The sequence below is a fragment of the Poecilia reticulata genome, chromosome 1 (genome assembly GCF_904066995.2).
Source record: "Poecilia reticulata chromosome 1, P_reticulata-male-v2, whole genome shotgun sequence".
Lineage (NCBI taxonomy): Eukaryota > Metazoa > Chordata > Actinopteri > Cyprinodontiformes > Poeciliidae > Poecilia > Poecilia reticulata.
Genome location: NC_088830.1, coordinates 3,553,787 through 3,574,289, shown reverse-complemented (window position 1 = coordinate 3,574,289; position 20,503 = coordinate 3,553,787). Strand labels below are relative to the sequence as shown.

At 39.1% G+C, this 20,503-nt stretch overlaps 1 protein-coding gene across 1 annotated transcript; it reads right to left on the bottom strand.

The window, feature by feature from the left end:
- Positions 1-7,862: 7,862 nt before the first annotated feature.
- On the bottom strand, positions 7,863-15,034 carry tlr3 (toll-like receptor 3). Its single transcript, XM_008404081.3, has 5 exons — positions 14,606-15,034; positions 12,974-13,444; positions 11,716-11,910; positions 9,707-11,562; positions 7,863-8,648 (listed from the first exon to the last, which is right to left on the bottom strand). The coding sequence occupies exons 2-5, from the start codon at positions 13,430-13,432 to the stop codon at positions 8,417-8,419; spliced, it is 2,742 nt and encodes a 913-aa protein (XP_008402303.2). The 5' UTR covers positions 13,433-13,444; positions 14,606-15,034; the 3' UTR covers positions 7,863-8,416.
- Positions 15,035-20,503: the final 5,469 nt, after the last annotated feature.

The following is a 20,503-nucleotide window of genomic DNA, read 5'->3' as shown; positions in this document are numbered from 1 at the left end:
CTGTACAGAGTCACATGGCATGTACATACATAAAGACGATAAGTCTCAATTACTTAAGGCACATAAAATTATAAGATGACAAAAAAAAAAAAAAAAAAAAAAAAAAGGGGCACTAGTTTCAAATAAATTCACATCATTATAGGCATCCAAGAGCTGCAGTCCATGCTTGTTTTCATCCGTTTTAAAGTTCTGAAGTGGCTGTCCGTTAGAAGGTTTTTAAAGCATGTAAAGTCAGGTTTTCTATTTCCCCATTTACATGAGTGGATGAAGAATTTGCAAGGATCAGTAGGTTGTTAAGTATGAGGTCGGTTCTTTGTCTCTGTGGGTGGTTCCAAATATTATATCCTCTCTTTTTAAAGGATGATTTAGGAAAGTTTTGATGAGATCCAGTCCTGAAAGTTTCCCCAAAATGTCCCAGTGTGCACACAGAAGAAAAAGAGATGATCTGTTGTTTCAATGTCATTATCACAGAAAGTACAGCTGTTGGTGTCAAAATTGAATCTTTGTCGTAATAGTTCCCTGGATGGAAAAATATTATTGAGAATTTTAAAATGAACTTCTTTAGCTTTAGGGCTTAGAGGGAATTGAAGGTAAGCTGTTCTCCACTTATTAACCTCTGAATCAGGAAACAAATTTAAGATGGAGTTTTTATTTGACCGGACAGGAAATATTAAATTGGTTAGATGTTGGCGCATCCTTTTGTTAGAATTACTTTTGTCCAAAAGGTTAACTCCAAACAGCTGAAGTGCAGGTAACTGAAGGTCAGCTGATTGAATGTTATATTCTGAACCAGAAATTTGACTGCAGTGGGAATAGAGTTCAATACTGTGTAAAACTGAGAGCGCGAACAGTCCAAATTATGTAATAAGCAAAATTCATCATAAGACAACCAATCTCCACTGTCATTAAGAAAATGTCTTATGGACCAAATACCCTTTTCCATCCAGTGATCCAAATACAGAGACTTATTCCTGTGCAGCACATATCTGTTGTTCCAGATGGGAGTCTGGTGAGGAGTAAAGTTGTGCGTGTACATGAGTTTCCAGCACAACAACACTTGCTTGTGAAAGGCAGACAACTTAACAGGAAGTCTGTCAACACCAAAGTCACATCTAAGAACAAAATCTATGCATCCCATTTTTTAAACAAACCCTTGGGGAGACAAAACCAGATACTATTTCCATCAATTAAAAATGATTTCAGCCAGTTTACCTTTAAGACTGTATTTAAACATTCAAAGTCAATAGCTTGTAAACCTCCATCTTTAAAGTCTTTAACCATATTGGCTTTCTTTAAGTAGTGAACACGATTTTCCAGATGAAATTAAAGTTCAGCTGATTATATCTTTAATGTATCTGTTAGGTATGGCCATAGAATAAGCTGGGTCTATGCATCGGGACAGCGACTCCATCTTGGTTAAACAGGTTCTCCCAAACAGGGTCAGATTTCTTTGGAGCCATCTATTTAACTGAGATTTACAATTCTGTATCTTATTCTCTATGTTAATAGTTTCACTGAGTTTGGCATCTTTAGTTATTAGAATTCCAAGATATTTAACTGAAGATTTAATGGGAATATTATAAGCTTCTGTCAGATCAGAGCCATGAATCGCCATCAGTTCACACTTCTGCAGGTTTAGGGTTAATCCTGATGCTTTGGAGAAAGTTATTAATTAACTCAAGGACTTTAGGGTTTGGTCTAGATTTTTCAAGAAAATAGTGGCGTCGTCAGCTAGCTGACTGATTATAATTTGGTGATCAAAAACTTCCAATTTAGGTATATTTGAGTTTTTTTAAATAAAAATACTCAACACTTCAACGGCCAAGATGAAGAGGAAGGGGGAAATATTACATCCCTGTTTACTCCCCTATTAATGGTGAAACGAGGAGACGTACCGTGTGGAAGCGCCACTGAACTTGAGGTACTGTTATAAAAGCTTTCAATTATTCTACAGAAGTTTGACCCAAATCCAAACCTTTGTAAAACCTTGAAAAGAAACTGATGCTCCAACATGTCAAAGGCTTTGTAGAAGTCTAGGAAAAGGATGAAGCCTTTGTCCTCAATCAGGTCACTGTACTCCAGTAAATCCTGCACCAGTCTGATGTTATTGTGTATAGACCTTTTGGACATAAAACCTGTCTGTGTTTCAGAAATAACACCCTTAATCCCAGACTTTAGTCTGTTTGTGTAGATATACGTCAATAGCTTATAATCACAGTTTAGAAGAGTGATTGGACGGTAGTTGTCTAGAACCTTGCTGTCTCTTCCTGGTTTGGGTATGAGGGTGATAACGCCCTGCTTCATGCTGTGTGGAAGTGAGTTATTACACAGGATTTCCTGTCGCAGATGAGTCGAAAAGAGTTGGGGGAGTGTTCCAACTTCTTGAACCACGGGAAGCAGAAAGGCCCTGTTTATACAACGGTGTTCCCATCATGGCGGAGCGGGGGTCGCGGCTTTATGACGTCATACGGGAGCCGACCAGGCGCACAGTTTGTGGAAGACAGTGTCTGAGTTCGACACACAGTGTAAGAGGAGGAAATTATTAGTAATCCGTCAAATCTTTTATGTTCAATTGTGCGTTCATCTAGTCATGCTGCACAATTACAATTAATAGTTGGAAAAATTAAAAGTTTACCCCTCCGTTATATGCTAGAGATCAAAACAGACCTTACTATTGCACAGCTGCGTACAATACTGAAGGGACACTACAAGGAAGACAGCTCCACTGACCTGTACCGTCGTCTAATTAACATTACACAGGATAGTAATGAGTCTCCACAAAATTTCTTGTTTAGAGCAATAGAGTTAAAAGAAAGATTGCTCGCTGCATTCAGAGAACCTGGTTCAGAAGGGGATAATGGCCCAAAACTGATTCAAAAGAAGTTTCTGAGAGCAGTAGGAACAGGACTTATTAATGATAATGTTAAATACCAGCTCAAGAACTTCCTGGATGATCTGACAGTTACAGATGATGTAGTGATAGCTAAGACTAACGAAGCAGCCAGCATTGAATGTGAAAGGCAACAGAAGTTCAGAAGGAACAATAAAGATCTGAAAGTGAGATAGGTTAGAGCAGAAGCACAGTCAGATCTCAAAATAACAGTTGGAGCAATTTTGGAGCAAGAACAGCCATCTTCCACCGGGATTAAGAATAAAACGGGTAGATTTGTTAAAAACACATCAGATAGGCCCGGAGAAGCAGATATGTCTGTGAGCAGTGTGACATCTGTACCAGCAAAAGGAGATGACAAAAAGGAAAGTGACCAAGCAGAAAATGGACATCACACACCATTCAGAACCTAAGTATATGGAAGGAATGAGACACGCAGCACTTGAGTGGAATGAGAGTGTTAGTATCAACCTCCTCTCTCCATCACAAAGAAACAAACTGCTCAACTTGATTGGAAAGAAGTGTACCATCATCTGCCCACTGGATGGAGTGGAAACCAGAGCTCTATAGGATACTGGATCACAGGTCTGCCTCATGAGAGAAAAGTGGAGAAAGCAGAATCTCCCCCATGTTACTATCAGAAGTCTCACTGAAATTATTGGACCTGGAATATTGGATGGAAGAGCAGTAAACAAGACACCAATCCCTTTTATTGGCTGGGTTGAGGTCAAATTTAAATTACCATCAGTGAGTCAAACACAGCTAGAGCTCTGGGTGCCAGTTCTAGTTGCTGAAGAGGATGCGGTGGGAGAAGAACCAATGATTGGTTACAATGTGATTGAATACTTACTAAAAATGGGTGTAGATCCTCCCCCCATCATTACAGAAGCTGTTAGTACAGCATTTTCTATTGAAAGTAAAAAGGCAGAGGCATTTGTAAAAGTCATGAGAAATATGAATGGGGAACAGGGCACAAGTACTGTTAAAGCATCAAGAGAAAACTTCATCATCCCAGCTGGCCAGATGAAGATGGTGAAGTGCAGTACACAAGTTGGTCCACTCGCAGGTCATGAAGGAGTCCTGTTTGAACCCCTGTCACAGTCACAGCTACTAGAAGGATTAAGGGTTAAAGAAGGGATAGTCTGCCTACAGCAGAGTTCCTGGTCCTGCTTCAGAATCCCAGTGAACATTGATACTGCTCATGACATTGTTTTACCCTCCAAAAGTAAAGTAGGTCAAGTCCAAGCAGTAAAAGCAATGTATGTGGCACCAACGGAATCAACAGAAGTAAATGAAATAGAGACATCAAATTTCAATTGTGAAAAGGGAACTCCAATGGGATCAGAGAGCAAAGGGGGAGAAAAGGAGAACCTAAGCAGGGCTGAAAGTGAAGATTGTTGGGATCCACCAGTTCCCATCAGCCACCTTTCCCCAGCACAACAGCAGTTGGTGAAACAACTACTTCGAGAGGAGTGTGCAGCCTTCTTTCGTGACGATTATGATGTTGGAACCATCCTCTCACTGCAGCTCAAAATCCGATTACAAGATCCCACACCAGTGACCAGAACATATATATCTGTTCCAAAACCACTGCATGAGGAGAAAGAATATCATGAAGATTTGTTAAATAGGGGCTGGATAGCAAAGTCTAAGTCAAACTACTCTAGCCTGACAGTCTGTGTGCATAAAAGGGATGGTAGTCTCAGACTGTGCTGTGATTACAGAGTTGAATAAGAAGTCTCTACCAGACCGTCATCCCATTCCCCGCATACAGGACATGCTCAACAGCCTGATTGGAAGTTCTTGGTTTTCTGTCCTTGACCAGGGAAAAGCCTGTCACCAGGGCTTCCTGGAAGAATCAAGTCAGCCGCACACTGCATTTATCATGCCATGGAGTCTGTATGAATGGGTGAGAATACCATTTGGATTATCATCAGTACCAGCAGAGTTTCAGAAGTCCATGGAAGAGTACCTGGCTGGGCTACGTGATGAGGTGTGTTTGCCTTACCTGGATGATAATTTGGTGCACTCTAAAACATTTGAAGACCACTTGAGTCATCTTAAAAGTGTATTGCAGCGTTATCAGGAACATGAGTCAAGCTGACACCGAGGAAATGTGACATCTTTAAGAACCAAGTGAGATTTCTTGGAAAGCTGGTCACAAAAAATGGATACACAATGGATCCTGCAGATATTGCTCCTGTGCAGGCTTTGAGAGAAAGAAAACCCTCCACAGTGGGAGAACTGAGGAAATTATTGGGATTTGTCTCCTACTATCGCAGTTACATCGCAAACGTCTCCTGCATAGCTAAGCCTTTTTATGATCTTCTCTCCTCGAGCCCTGAGAAAAAGGGATAAGGAAAACACAAAAAGCGAGGTGTAGGGAAACAAAATCAGAACAGTGGACAGTTACCATCATCACAGCCAATTATATGGTCCACAAAACATCAAGAAGTGCTTTGCCAGTTATTAGATTTTCTAGTGAAACCACCAGTATTGAGTTATCCAGACTTTGAACAGCCGTTCATTCTACATTGTGATGCTTCACAAGAAGGGCTTGGTGCTGTACTTTACCAGAGACAGCAAGGAATTCTAGCAGTCATAGCATATGGATCCAGAACTCTAACACCCCCAGAAAAAAAAAAAAAAACTATCACCTTCATTCAGGGAAGCTGAAGTTCCTGGGTCTGAAGTGGACCATATGTGAGAGGTTTAGAGATTATCTCTATTATGCACCACCATTTACAGTTTACACTGACAATAACCCTCTTACATATGTGCTCTCCACAGCTAAACTGAATGCAACCAGTTTAGGTTGCTGAACTGGCTGATTTCCAGTTTTCAATAAAGTATCGCCCAGGCAAAGTAAATGGAGATGCAGATGGCCTCTCCCGAATGTCACTCAGCATGGAGGAGTACATGCAAACTTGCACACGGATAGTACACCCAGAGTTTCAGGAGTCTGAGCCATGGCTATGCCCAGCAACCGTCAACAGTCTGGTCACAGAAGAATGTGATGCAGCGAACACATCAGTAAAGGACATCAGTAGAGCAGCTCTTAGACAAGCTCAACAAGATGATTCAGTAATTAGCAAAGTATTGAGATGTGTTAGTGCACAGGAAAAGCCAAAACGTGGCTGGCACAAGGGCAACAGGAGGGCTGCTGCTCTAATGAGACAAAAACACAGATTATATATGGATGAAGATAATTACTCCACCGCAAAACAGCGAGTCGCTCACAACTCCTTCTACCACAGAAATATCATGCACTTGTTTTTAAGGAGCTTCATGAGGAGATGGGTCATCTTGGAGTTGAGAGGGTGTTGCATCTCATCAGAGATCGCTTCTATTGGCCTATTGGCTTCTATTGGCCTATTGGCTTCTATTGGCCTAGCAAGGTGATCACATGCAAGATGCATGTGATCACCTTGCATCACATGCAAGGTGATGTCGAGCACTATGTCACTTGTGCATGCAGTGGCCAAAACGAAACGTTTTGAAACGAAAGTGGCCAAATAAATCAGATCGAGCCTCTCTTACAAACATCATCACTGCATACCCATTTGAGTTGGTCTCCATTGATTCCTTACATCTGGAGAAATGCAGTGGTGGGTATGAGTACATCCTTGTAGTGATGGACCATTTCACACGGTTTGTCCAGGCTTATCCCTGCAAAAACAAAATGGCCAAAACGGCTGCAGAGAAAATATTTGGGGATTTTGTTTTGAAGTTTGGTTTTCCCACAAAGCTGTATCATGACCAGGGAAAAGAGTTTGAAGACAAATTATTCGCATCACTAGAGAAGTACAGTGGGGACAAGGGGTCAAGAACAACGCCATACCATCCGCAGGGTAACGGTCAGGTTGAAAGGTTCAACAGGACACTGCTTGCTATGCTGAGGAGTCTGCCAGAAATCGAGAAAAAAGATTGGAAATCTTCTCTACCAAAAGTGGTTCATGCATACAAATGCACACGCAGTGAAGCTACTAACTATGCTCCCTACTTCCTCTTATGTGGTCGTCAGCCCCGGCTCCCCATCGATCTCATGTTTGGTCTCAGCGAAAAGAACCGAAGCTCTTCTCAGTGATATATCACTGCGAGCAGTGATTATCTTATAATGGATATATGTTGTTGATATGCTATGTTGTTGAACAAGTTATCCAGAGAAATTATATTCTTTTTTAACCAAAAATGTCCCTATATATGATACTTGGTAAAGCTAATATTTTATAATCAAACATGCTTATAAGGCATCAGTCATGTTGATAACAGCTGCTTTGTGTTATAAAACCAGTAAATGCTGCAATAATGTCCAGTAACCACAAGATGTCAGGACCACACTGCTGATGCTGGGCTGTATAGTGCATTTCAATACATTACATTGTCTTACTAAAAAAAATAAATCAATAAATAAATTCTTTATTACACACAGTGTTATAAGTATTTATTTCAGTTCATTTTGATGATTTTGGCTTGATAGCCCAAAATGTTGTTTCTGAGAAAATTTGATTATAAAACAATGAATAAATGGATAAAAAAAATAATATTACTATCTATACCAGAGGTCTACAACTCCAGGCCTGGAGGGCCGGCGTCTACATGTGTCCCTGGTTCAACACATCAAATGGTTGGTCCAGAAGTGCATCAGCTAACTCCACCAGTCAGGAGGAGTTACAGAACAATAACCAGAAAATTCTTTTGAAGATGAGCTACCAATGTGTGTATTTTGTTTTTATTGCAAAGTTCTGCATTTGTGTGGTTGCAAGCTGAGAAAAGCAAAGAGAAAGAGAAATAAAGTAAACTTTACATATTATTGCAATGTGGGATTTAAAAACAGACAATGATTTCAGTAGTCCAGGATAAAATGGGATTGATTTACTTGCTTTAACATAACTCTAAGGTTTCATCCAGTCTGATTGTTTACTATCAGGTCTGGCTCTAATTTTCTCCTATAGGATTAGTGAAGTATTGCTTTTTCTTTTACATAACCAGACAAGCACTTGGCCTAGAGCAAGTGGGCTAGAATCCAGACAATTTGTTAAAAGCATTTATCCAATACTGATCCCAAATACTTAAATAAAATCCCAAAATGTTCTTGCCCTGTCGATAATAAAAGTAACTTCTCTGCCACTGTAATTTCTCTCCAAAAAGTTATAAACTGAATGATGTGGGAAAAGCTGCTAACAACTGCCAGTAGTTCACTATGTATGTATAAAATTTTTAGATAACATAATCAAACATAATTTGGATTAATGTGGCTCTTAAAGAATGTAGTTGTAAATATTGATACATTTAACATTCCCCCATGCATTGCCATAATTATGCTCCTCGCTTGAATGATGTCACATTCTGTGACATCATTCTGTTATGTGGTCAACTTCTACCTCACTGTTCAAGTACAACTCAAATTCTACTCTTTGGTTGAACAGCTCTTGTGCAAGCAAATATTTAGGCAAAAAGCAAAAAAAAAATAGTGCATAAACGTAACCATAATCGCATCTAAACCTGTCAACACCTAGGAAACAGTCACTCCTGCAGTCGATTAGTCATTCCCAGAGCAATGAGAAGTTTCTGGTTGAAGGCTGGGATCCTCTCCTTCTGCGGAGGCCAGTTCAGGACGCAGCTTTGACGCAGCATGCCTCTGCGGAGGAAAAGTGAGCGAGACAACTTGTGGTCGTGCACATCCTGCAGAAAAATCAGGACAACCGAGTCTCTGCTGGCTTCGATGACCTGCTGAAGTGCATGGTGGGCTTTAAATCTGAATAAGGACAAGAAAAAACAAATCAAGTGGTGAGAGTGCAATGATTATTTTCACGAAAGTGGACGTGTTTTAAAAGATACATTACGAAATCAAGAAAGCGGTTCAAACATATTTTCTTCTAACAGTACTATGAGGTAGGTGTCAAAGTTCTTCTAAAATTAGTCTGTGCTTAAACACACATCAATGACAAAAACCCAGTTTTAATGAGCGTTAGAGAAGTCCTGCAGGATTTGGCATTAAGCCAACACAGTGTTGGTCTGAACATAGTGGAGTCAGCTTACATGAGGTGAATAAAAAAGTACATAGACAACAGTATCAAATGTTGCTACAGAAAACATTTGGCATGTATGACTTCCCTACACTACATTTTTTAAAGGGGCAGTATTGTGGGTTTTGCAGGCACATAGTGCCATTTTATAGCACAATCAAGTAATTATGTTAACTTTAATTGTTCTAGAAATACTGTATATATCAAATATGACTTAAAATAAATTTGACTTTGATATGTAACACATTTATCTCTTTAAAAACTCTCTCTTTCTCAAACTCTGCTTCAGGTCATCAAAACATGGCTCTATTCACCCTTTAACAAACTTTTACCAGTGTTGCACTGAGAAGCAGCTCCTATAATGAGCTCAGCAGATGTGCAGTTCCACTGAGTGTTTGCTAATTGCTGCTGGCTAGTCTGAAGGAGAAGATTGTGAGGGTAACTAGGGAGGCCTGCATTGTGAGGCAGAAGCTGGGAGACTGCAGCTCCAATGAAGAGTCCAACCTGGGCATTTTGCACAGCTGACTGGTTGCCATGAGAGATTAAAAGATTTCTTAAACAGGCATGAAAAGATCATAGCAAGACTCTATGAATAACATTATAACATGATGTAAAGCACAGAAAGTTGATTTTACATAATACTGTCCCTTTAAATTCTTCTTCACCTCAAATTTAGAAGATGAAGTTACTTTAAATAGCAACGCTTTATAATCTGCAGCCAGTTAACAACATTTGAAGTTGTTCCAAAGCCACATAAATAAAAGTGAGCGTTGTGTGTTTGACTTACCGTCTACACCAGGGATCATTGAGAAGACGATCGGTCACCACAAACAAGATTTTTCTAGATTTTCTCATATTATTCACGATGGAGTCAGCCTGGAACATGCCGATGACAGAATCTCGACCCTCCAAGCAAAACCTGCAGGTTTCATTCTCCAAAGGAACCAGTCGTCTCTCCACCCAGCGTGTGTCTTCATCAGCGTGTATGACATAAGCGTCATACTCAAACTCTCTGCCCTCCTCCACTTTGGCGTCACTAAATCCTAATGTGCGATTGATCAATATGTTCCAGTAGAACAGGATCCTCCAGCCGTGGAATCGATAAATAAGGGCAGTGAGAATCAGCATTAAAACAGCTGTGCTGTTTAGCACATAAAAGGCCTGGAATGGGGTCATGTCTTTGCAAGAAAGTTGGTCAAAGTCCATGATGGAATGATTGAAGTAAAGTATCGGGGTGTTGCACATGTACTGGTCTCTGAGACCTGGCACGCTAGCGTTAGTTTTGTTCAACCACGTGACAAACCAAAGGATGCTCTCGCAGGTACAGTCGAACGGGTTTTTTCCCATGACAAGGACACTGAGGTTGCTCATGGGAGCTCTGAACACCTCTGGCCTGACAGAAGTGATAAAATTCTTCTCCAGATGTAAAACCTTAAGGGACGTAAGGTCGTCTAACACCGAGTCCCGTAAATTGTTCAAAAGATTGTTGCTAAAGCTAAGGTACCTGAGTTGATTCAAATTCCTGAAAGCTTCTCTTGGAATCTCGTCCATTCCATTGAAATCCATCTCAAAGCTTACCAGCCTCAGTGTGTATTTGAGAAACAGGACAGGCCCACCAGGGTTTGCCATCTTCCACAACCTGACTAAGTTGTTATGTTGGAGCTTCAGGACCCGGAGGTTCTCAAGCCCCTCTAACAAATTCTCTCTGATGTTCGCAATGTTGTTGTTGCTGAGATCCAATACAGTGAGGTTGGACAAAGGCCGAAACGGAGAGGAATCCTGGTTCAAGGTTTCAGCTTGCAGACTCTTTCCCAGCATCAGCACTCTAAGATCAGTCACACTGGCAAATGTCTCCGCGGTCAGATTAATTTGCTGGACGTTATTGCTTATGCGGAGCTCTTGTAACTGAGCGAGACCTTCCAATTCTTTGCCGCTGAATGTTTGACGAATATAATTACGATCAAGAAGAAGAATGGAGAGACTTTTCAAACAGGAGAAGGTCCCAGGTTCAATTCCCACCAAAGCATTTCCTTCTAGGTTCAACTTCTTGAGGGGTGAATCGGCAAGAGAGTCGAAGAATTTACTGGAGAGTTTTTTGCTTGTGAATATAGAATTGCTCCAGCTCAAGTCAAGATCTTTCAGACTCATCAGACCTTTGAAGGTATTCTCTGTGATGTTGACAAATGGGGTGTTTTTTAACACCAGGGTCTCAAGGTTGCTTAGTGGTCGAAACGTGAAATCCTCAATAACAGGGGTTGAGGGTTTCTGACTTTTCACCAGCGCTTTAGTCAGCTGTAGGTTTTTCAACATTTTTAAGCCTTGAAAAGTTTTTTGTGTCAGGTGCTGAATGCTGTTGCCAGTCAAGTTAAGAGTCTGAAGTTCAGACAGCCACTGAAAGGAGCCATCTTCAATTATGCCAATCCTATTGCCAGACAGATCCAGAAGGTTTAGGTTTGTTTTCTTCAAACCTGAGAAGGTTTTGTTTGTCAGATTCTTCAGCCCGATGTCCCTCAGAAACATGGCACTGATTGCCGTTTCAGACAGCTCTGAACAGAGGTCAGATATGAACATGAAGCCCTTACTGCTACCATCGAGGAATAACATACGCAGGCCTGGAACAGGCTTAAAGCAACCAGGCTCCAACTGCAAGAAACAAACAAACAAAAACACACACCATTTATGATGAGACAGAAATGGGGAAACAAAAGAGATAACTGAAATTTAGGTGCTACTACAACTACCAGTTCCAAATTTGACAACAGTATTTCAGTTCCCATTTCTGGGTAAACAACTTACTTTTTCTAGGGACACAGAAAACATCAGGCTGATGACATGGAGGGGTGAATCCTTCAGGAAGGCAAAATCATCACTTTTCAGAGTGTTGAAGTTATTGTGTTTGAGTTCCAAGGTTTCCAAGCTGGGCAGCTGAGGCTGTGAGCCGAGCCTGGCTGACTTCAGGTTGTTCATGGAGACGTCAAGATATTTCAGGTTCTGTTTGTCAGCAAAGGAGAAGGGAAACGATAGAGCATGAAAACTTAAAAAAAAAAACTGATGTTTTTTTATAATGTCGGTTATTTTAGCCTGAATTTAAGAAAATCTAAGACTGAATTAAGATTAATTTCCACTCCTGAATCAGAAAATGATATCCATTTTCTCAATCAGGTCAGGTTTTTATTTTAATTTGATTTAAAGAAATCTGATCTCCTGACTGAATTGATGACCTTTTTGTGACATTATCAGTTCATTTATGTTAATATTTCTCATCCAAAATGGGTTTTAAGAGAGAAAAAAAAGTTTTCTAGCAGAGTGTATCAATTAAATGTCACAAACTTGGATTTCTGTACACTGAATAATAAACACCAATAAGGGGAAGTACATGTAAACTGAACATTTCATCTTCATTGTGTAAAATTCTCCATCTCTTTTCTGTCCTGATGGAATCTCTCCTCCTGCTCTTCACTCATTGATCAGATTCTCAGCAAACTGATCCAGATGTCAGAACAAGTCCTGCATTTTGATGCTGATGTTGCTCCATAGTTCAGAAAGTTGACATGATTGAGCAAAACCAGTGTGATTTTTGGATTCAACTCATCAAAATGACCCTAAAAGAGTTGAAAAACTCCAGACAACTTTTTGTCTGTTTGCCAGTGTTATGTATTAAGCTTAATTTTCTCTGAAATCTGAATATTACATACGACTGATGAAAAGGGATTCTAAACAGAAATGCCTGTTTACAGGTCAGTATGGCTATTTATGCAGAGTTTCTGCACTCAATACTTGGTCAGTGGAACAGAGAGGATTAGATTCTAGCTCAGCTGGTTCGATTTTCAACAGCTTTAACCCTTTATGATCAAAATTACCTGAAAAAAGCACTATAAATGTATAATTGTTTGTCATGAGTCTGTGTATGACTTTCTTTATTTCAACTGAAATAAACTGACGAAGTAAATTTGAGTTATTTCCAGGTATCTGTATTTAACTGCATAAGTTCTATTAACCTCCCATTTTATTTTTTACCATCAACTATTAATATTCCAACCTAAATCTGATGTACCTGAAGCAAGGAGAAGGGTTCTCCTTCCAGCTTTAACCGGTTGCTGGCCATATTCAGCCATGTTAGTTTGCTGCAGTATTTGAAATTCTCCTGTTGGAGTAAATGCACTTCATTATGCATCAAGTTCAGGGTCTGCAGCAGAGGGAGGTTCCTGCACAGGCCCTCATCCAGGGTTTTGATGCTGTTGTAGCTGATGTTGAGGTGCAAAAGTCCTGTGTATCTTTTGAATGAGTCTGGGGGAGCCGCTGTCAATCTGTTGTGAGACATGTCCAGGACCGTGATGTCGCTGGGAAGATCCTGAGGGACCGAGCTCAGGCTGAGGTGGCTGCAGTCTGCTCTGCCGTCTTGCACGCTGCAGGTAGCCTTCTGTAAGGAGACAGCGCCATAATATGGACTCACAGTGACGGTGCAAACAAGGATGACCCATGTCGGGATGCAAGATCTAGCTGCATGCAGCATTTCAAAGAAACTCTGGGAAGACAGAACAAGGCAGAGTGCAATGTGAGAAAGGACCAGAAGGTGATTGAGAACATGAAAGTACAGTTATGGTGCAACATTATATAAATGCCATTTCAATGCATGTTCATAGATATATGCTGCACAAAAATAACACATTTCCTCCAGAAAAAGACGAAACTCTTCCAAACTCAGATAATTATTTAATTAATTGTGGAAGAAGTTCTGCAGACGTTAAGGATTTTCTGGTTTTAATCGCCATCAGGAAAATAAAACCTGTCATGATTACATGGGTCAGTAGCATAAAGACAGTGGCATTTGTAATTATATTAGTTGTGTTACCACTCCACGCCACTAGAGGCAGTAAAAGGCCCAAAAAGATGTGACTAAGGAGCAGATTTAGAAGTACCCCGAAAACTACAGAATTTGTTTAAAACTGTGAGCTGCGCTGAAGAAAATAAGAGAGAGAAGTTCAAAAACATACTGAGGATGAAAATCATTCTTAAAATGAAATGAAGATATATAGCAGATTAAAAAATAAATAAATCAAAATCGGAAGCCCGCGGATCTATGGGAAATAGCGCCCCCTTCAGTGGTCCAGGACCCCGCCACCTCGTTAGCTGCCCTGACTAATGCCTAAAGAAAATACGAGGTAGAAATCTTAACATTTTGAAAACAATTTTATTGAAACCACTGATATTGAAAGACCAACATTTTTGTAATATCTAATAAACTATTTGATCATACATCACCTACTTCAAGACTTTTTAATGGCGAAGAGAACAGGCAATAGCAACACGGACCAACGACATGGACCAACGACAAGGACCAACGACATGAACCACATATGCAGCGAACGCATATGCAACATCTACATATACAGCAAACAGATATGCAGCGAATGCATATGCAACGTAGACATATGCATCATCTACATGCAACATAGACCAACGACACATCTACACATATGACTTCTACTTATTTTTGATACAAATGGAACCCCATAGGTCTAAAGCTGAACTTTCCTGTTCACCAAAACTAAAAACACCGCTTGAGTCATTGTTCTGGCTCCACCTAAGTGGTGGAAAAAGCGGCTTCACCAAATTTAAACCATTAACTGTTCACATTGTCAGAACGATTCATATGTTCCATCAATAGCTGCCTGCAGATCCTTACCGTGTTGTGTTTGTCTCGGTTTGTGACTTCAGACTGTTTCCTTCCTCACATCGTCTCCACGAATGTACACTGGAAGTGAGCAGCGGTAATGCCTGAAAATAAGGAAATGGAAAAGGTCCGATTCCAGTTTCACTTCCATTCTTGTCTGATGTCGTTTTAACTATTTTGTGTCATAAAGTCTGAGATATGGCTGGTCAGGACCCCGCAGGTTGTTCTGCGTTCTAAATGTTCTCGTATTTGGTGAATTAGTTGCAGAGTGCAGCCGGTGTTCTGCGGTAGGTAAAAGTGGGACGTCCTGAGAGAGAGAAGGCTGAACGAGGCTCAGTGTTTAGGTTCCGATTCCGAATGGGCCCTAGAATCATAAAGGGCCATTCCGTATTTCGTGACTCTAATCTACTTTTTTCTGCTCTGGTTTGCAATTTAAAGTCTAATATAAACCTAAAACACCTTTAAAATAATAATAATAATGTTTCTGCTGCACCATACACACACACACACACACACACACACACACACACACATATATATATATATATATATATATATATATATATATATATATATATATATATATATATATATATATATATATTTTTTTTTTTTTTTTTCATTTTTAGTCAAGGAATATTATTTTATATTTCCACTCTTTTATTTTTTACTTTTACTTGAGCAAAAATATGTTGTAGTCATAATATTCTCACTTCATTACAGTTTTTGGGATCTCTGCTTAGAAGCACAAGTACTGTAGCTCATAAATTAATTTTATTTTATTTTTTAAATCTTATTTGTAGATCACTACAAATAAGATTTCTAGGTCACTCTGTTGTACAAGAGCTTAAATATGACCACTGAAGTGAACGTGATGGAACAGTTTTCATCTACTGAAGAACAGCTGCTGTCCACAGTCAGCTCAGTTCTTTCATGGCAGATAAATGTTGTCCTGTGAACACGTTCCTCAGCTTCGATGGTTAAATGAAAGGTCAGGCCGGGTTTGGGCGCACCCAGATCCGCCATACCTTTCTTTCTTTGTCTCTTTGTTTCTTTAATTCTTTCTTTATTTCTTTGTTGTTGCTTTCTTTCTTTAAATGCAATATGTACCAAAAAATGCATCTGTTGTTTTCTGATCATTTTTTAATGTCCCACATGGTCGTAAATAAATTACTTAAAATATAAACTTCGAGTTTGCACAAAGGAACCTTTAGAGGGCGCCAAAGTACTACTTTAGTACCATACGGAATTCTTCAGTTTGCTTGAATGAGATCATTTGTTCTGCAGTAACCATCTCTGCTGAATGTTTTGTCGTGGTGTGGAGACACAAGTAGCTGCTAGTAAAGATAATGTTGCACTGTTTCCTTAACTTTTCAGTTGGTTCAATTTTTCAAAGTTTTTGTTTCCTCCAAAGCAGCCATCGAAAACAAAAACCTTAATTTGGATTTTATGTGACAAACAGAAAATGTTTTAAAAATAAAGCTGAATATCTGTCAACTTTACACATTTATGGACTGAAACTTTTACCCTTTTTTTCAGAATTGTTCAACGTAAGTCAGATTGATATGTCTAAAATCATCAACTTTGAGTCCTAATCAAAATCCCAGTTGTATTTAGATCTGGACTTTGACTAGGACTGATGCAAAATGTGATTATGCTTCGATCTGTTCTCTTATAACTCTGCCTGGATGTTGAGGATTATTGTTGTCCTGGAAGCTGAACAGTTTCACTGAAGAAGAACGTAGCATGTTGCTGCCCCAGCATGTTTCACTGTGGAGGATAACATATTCAGCTGAAGGGAGTTGTTCGTTTTCAACCACAAAGTTAAAATGAAACAAGTTTAACCTGAACTCATCTGGCCAGAGTACCAACTTCCACATGTTTGCTGTGTCCCTTAAATTGCTTGAGCAAACTTTAAATGGGACGTCAGCTTTCTTCTTGCTGCTCTTCCACAAAGACCAGATGTGAAACAGGTCAACAGGCTTTAAAGTAAGATTAAATTACAAACAGGTGGACAACTAATTAGTTGACTTCTGGGGGCAAATAAAATGTTATTCTTGGTAGTAAAGTAAAGAGAAAGACATGCAAATCACTATTTCCAGGTTTTAATATGAAATGGAAATTAAAAGCTTTTCTAATGTTTGCTCCACTTCATAGTTAACCACAACTTGTTTATTACACAAGTGTAATACATGACACTAGAACTTGTGGTTGTAATGTGGGAACATTTGAACAGGAATAGTTCAGCTGTGTTATCTCAGATGAAGGACAAGTAGCCCAGTTGTTTGGGGGAGAGTGAGATGAAGATTATTCTCCTCAACATCCCATCGCCAAAAGAAAACCAAACAATAAAAAACTAGGATACAACCTCCCAATGTTTGGCTGCTCTTCACTGTCTCCTCCATTGCTGTTCTGTGTTCAGATGGCCGATTCTAACTGACTGAAAATCTCAGCTGCGCTCTGCACAGATGAATAACATGTTGGAGACCATAAAAAACTGACTGTGGCCCCTGCTACCTCAGACAGATTTAAGAGAATCTGGGGGCCATTTTAGCTCCCTCTAACATCAACTTTCACTTATAAGGACACTTAAAATGTTTTTAGTCCATCTCAACCATTACTTTATTCATGATTCAGCATTATTGCTTATAATGAAAATGTCCAATTAAATATTAAAAATATACACAATAATGTTTATTTAGCAGTTCATTGTTGACATGCTAACTTTCCTTTTAATCTTCTTTGTGTGCAATCATTAATTGGCCAAGGTCATAATTTATCGGAAAACATTTTTACAGTGATGTACAGCATAGCCTAATAAAGGTTGTGAGTAAATGTGATGAAGTAGATTTATTCTTCTCTGCATGTTGTCCTTGCAGTTTTAGACTGTAAGTAAGTGCATTAGTGTTGACATTTAAAATAGTAATAAATCTGAACATAATGGAATTAGCAAGTCCATTTTGTAAGGTCAGCACTGATGGAACAGCAGAAATGATCTGCTGCTGGTGCTGAAGGCGTCCCAGTAATGTTTAGCCACTACGGATCGACACAGCTGTCCTGTTCTGTTCTATCACCATTAGAGTCCTGGATTGATGAGATTGTTCACCAGAAATGATAAGTCATTTTAGTTAGCTGTCCAAAATCACAGCAAGGTGGCTAAAAGAGTATCAGCTGTAATCCTACAGAGTGGATATTTCATGTTTCCATGTTATTCCATCTGGTTTGATTGATGACACTCTCATCAATCAAACCAGATCCTCCAAAGTTTAAAGTTGTAAAATCTCAAAGTCTGAAAAAACTAAGCATTTATTCAACAATGCCAATTTTAGTGTATTTTTACTTTGTTTTATGCCGATAAAACAAAAAAGAATTGACACAAGAATTATGTCAATGCCTTTTCAAACAGTCATGAACCCAGTTTAAGATTAGCAACATTAACACTGGTCATGGTGTTGTATTTGTGTTGAACAAAGGGCAGTGATGTAACATGGTACAGAAATGCAACAAAACAAGCTACATCAACTGCAAAATGAAATAGATGTTAAAAGTATCTTTACAAACAGATACCACCATGTATTCTTATTTCTGTTCACACACTGATATCTTCTGATTAAAAGAAAAATGAACGAATGTTTCATATGGTTGTGTTTCAACAAAAGAAAGCATGTACCTTCTCCCTGACTTCAATGAAAGTAACTAAGTGCAAAGTACATGCTTTGTTCCCAAACGGATGTAGTTAGCATGTTTAATGATGTCCTTTTCAAACAGCCCATGTAATGTTACACAGACACGTCATCCTGTATAAATATAAAATCTGGGTTACCTGCCAGGTTTACCCAAACTGCAAAGTATAAAGAACCATATGTCATGTGTTGCAATGAATAACTGATCTAGTCTCCAGTAACATCTTAACAGTTTCACATGTATTAATATGCAATTCGTAAGTGTCACACCAGTCTGAAAATGGTCCCTGACAACCAGGTGACTGTTGCAGTTATCTGTGCTATAATTTCCCTGAATGAGGATGTAACATGTAATGTAGTGTTAACAAGAAAAATCCTAAATGTGTCATTTTGCTTCAGTATTTTAATATGATTTATAATCCATTTTTATGTACGTTCTGTGTAGCATCTTTTTTGTTGTTTATATTCCCCACTTTTTGTTTTAGTTTTACCTGTGATTCTTAACTTCCAGTGTTGTTGGTTTGATAGTTTTGTGTTCGTTTTATATTTGTGGGAAATTATTTTTTTTGTTTTTGTGTCCTGTTATGAAATTGTACTAATATTGCTCTCATTTGTACTATTACCAAATACATTCACTTCAGTTCAATTCAGTGTTAGATCTGACATAAAACTGAGAACATTTCAGGAAAAGAACATCTTATGGATGGTAGTAGTGTGATGATCTGGGCTGCTTTACTGATTCAGGACCTGGAAGACATGCCATCTCTGATGGATCCATGAGTTCTTCACTCTACCGAAGAACTTGAAGGAAACTGTCTGGTAATCAGTTTATGATTTCAAGTTGAAGGACAGTTAGATTAAGCAGCATAATCAGTTATCAAAATCAGCCCAACAAGTCTTCCTCTCAATGGGTCCAATAAAGGACATTCTGGAGTGGCCTACTCCAAGCCCTTAAATTCTATTCTAATGCTTTGGTGTAACCCAAAGGAGGCTGTTGATCCCTCTCCAATGTGTCTGATTTTAAACAATAAAAAAGAAACAAAAACAAAGAAAACAATGGGGAAACTTCCTCCACAGCAACTTAAAAAACCCACGTTTGTGGTTGTTGCTAATGCTAAGGGAGAACAAATAAGGTTGAAGAAATGTTCTGAAAACTTCTGAGTGGCAAAAATAGAATAAATCTTTGAGGGGACATACTTTTGCTCAGCATGTTATCCAATAGTGTTCTGTGTGTATCTAACAAGAACAAGCTCAGACCAGTTTTTGTGAGTGCATTTTATCCCTAATTCCCCTGTGGCACATCTTATTGACTTTCTCCAAAGTTTCCATCCACTAACAGATGAACGGAGGACACCGACCCTGTGTGAACATCTAAGAGCTCGTATGTCTGCTAAATGAATTAAAAGGACAGTTTTAAGTAAAATTAACTTTTTTGAGCATTATATTCTGTTATAATGTTATTCCCTTGTCAAAAAAACATAAAATTAAACAAATAAATAAATAAATAAAATACCTATAATTGCTTTGATTCTTTCATGCATGTCTAAAATTTCTTATAATCTCCTGTAGCAACCATTCAGCTGTGCAAAACGCCTGCGTGGCTCTAGCACCGCCTGTAAGAACTCAGCTCCTCCTTGGAGCTGCAGTCTCCAAGCTGCCCTCCACCATGACTCCTCAACTCCTTCAGACTAGCCAGCAGCAATTAGCAAACACCTTATAGGAGCTTCTACTAGTTCATCGCTGATGAAAACATTGTTAAAGGGTTAATAGAGGAGCCATGTTGTGATGACTTCCTGAAGGCAGACAGAGGCCCAATCTGAAGTCATTAAACTACAAAGTCAAACTTCTTTTAAGTCCTATTTGATATGTGCAGCATTTTTATTAAAACTGAAGTTAACAAGTGCTATGAAATGGCACTATGTGCCTGGAAAATACACAATACTTCCCCTTTATGATTTTTTAAAGATCGTTTTTGTGTTTATTGTAATATAATCCTTCAGTTGTGAAATTAAACCATGTAGATTTACAATAATTAAGAAATGCCTTCCCCATATTTCCACCACACTAAGCTACATTAACACCGTCCTACCTCCTGTTTTTCCCTTCCTTCCTCCTTCTGATAATCAGCAGGTTGTTGTTAGGACAGCTCTTAGGTCACCTGATTGGTTTATGCTAAAGCAGCTTACATTACAAGGCTTTGTGCCAAAGACTGAACTACCCAAGTGCT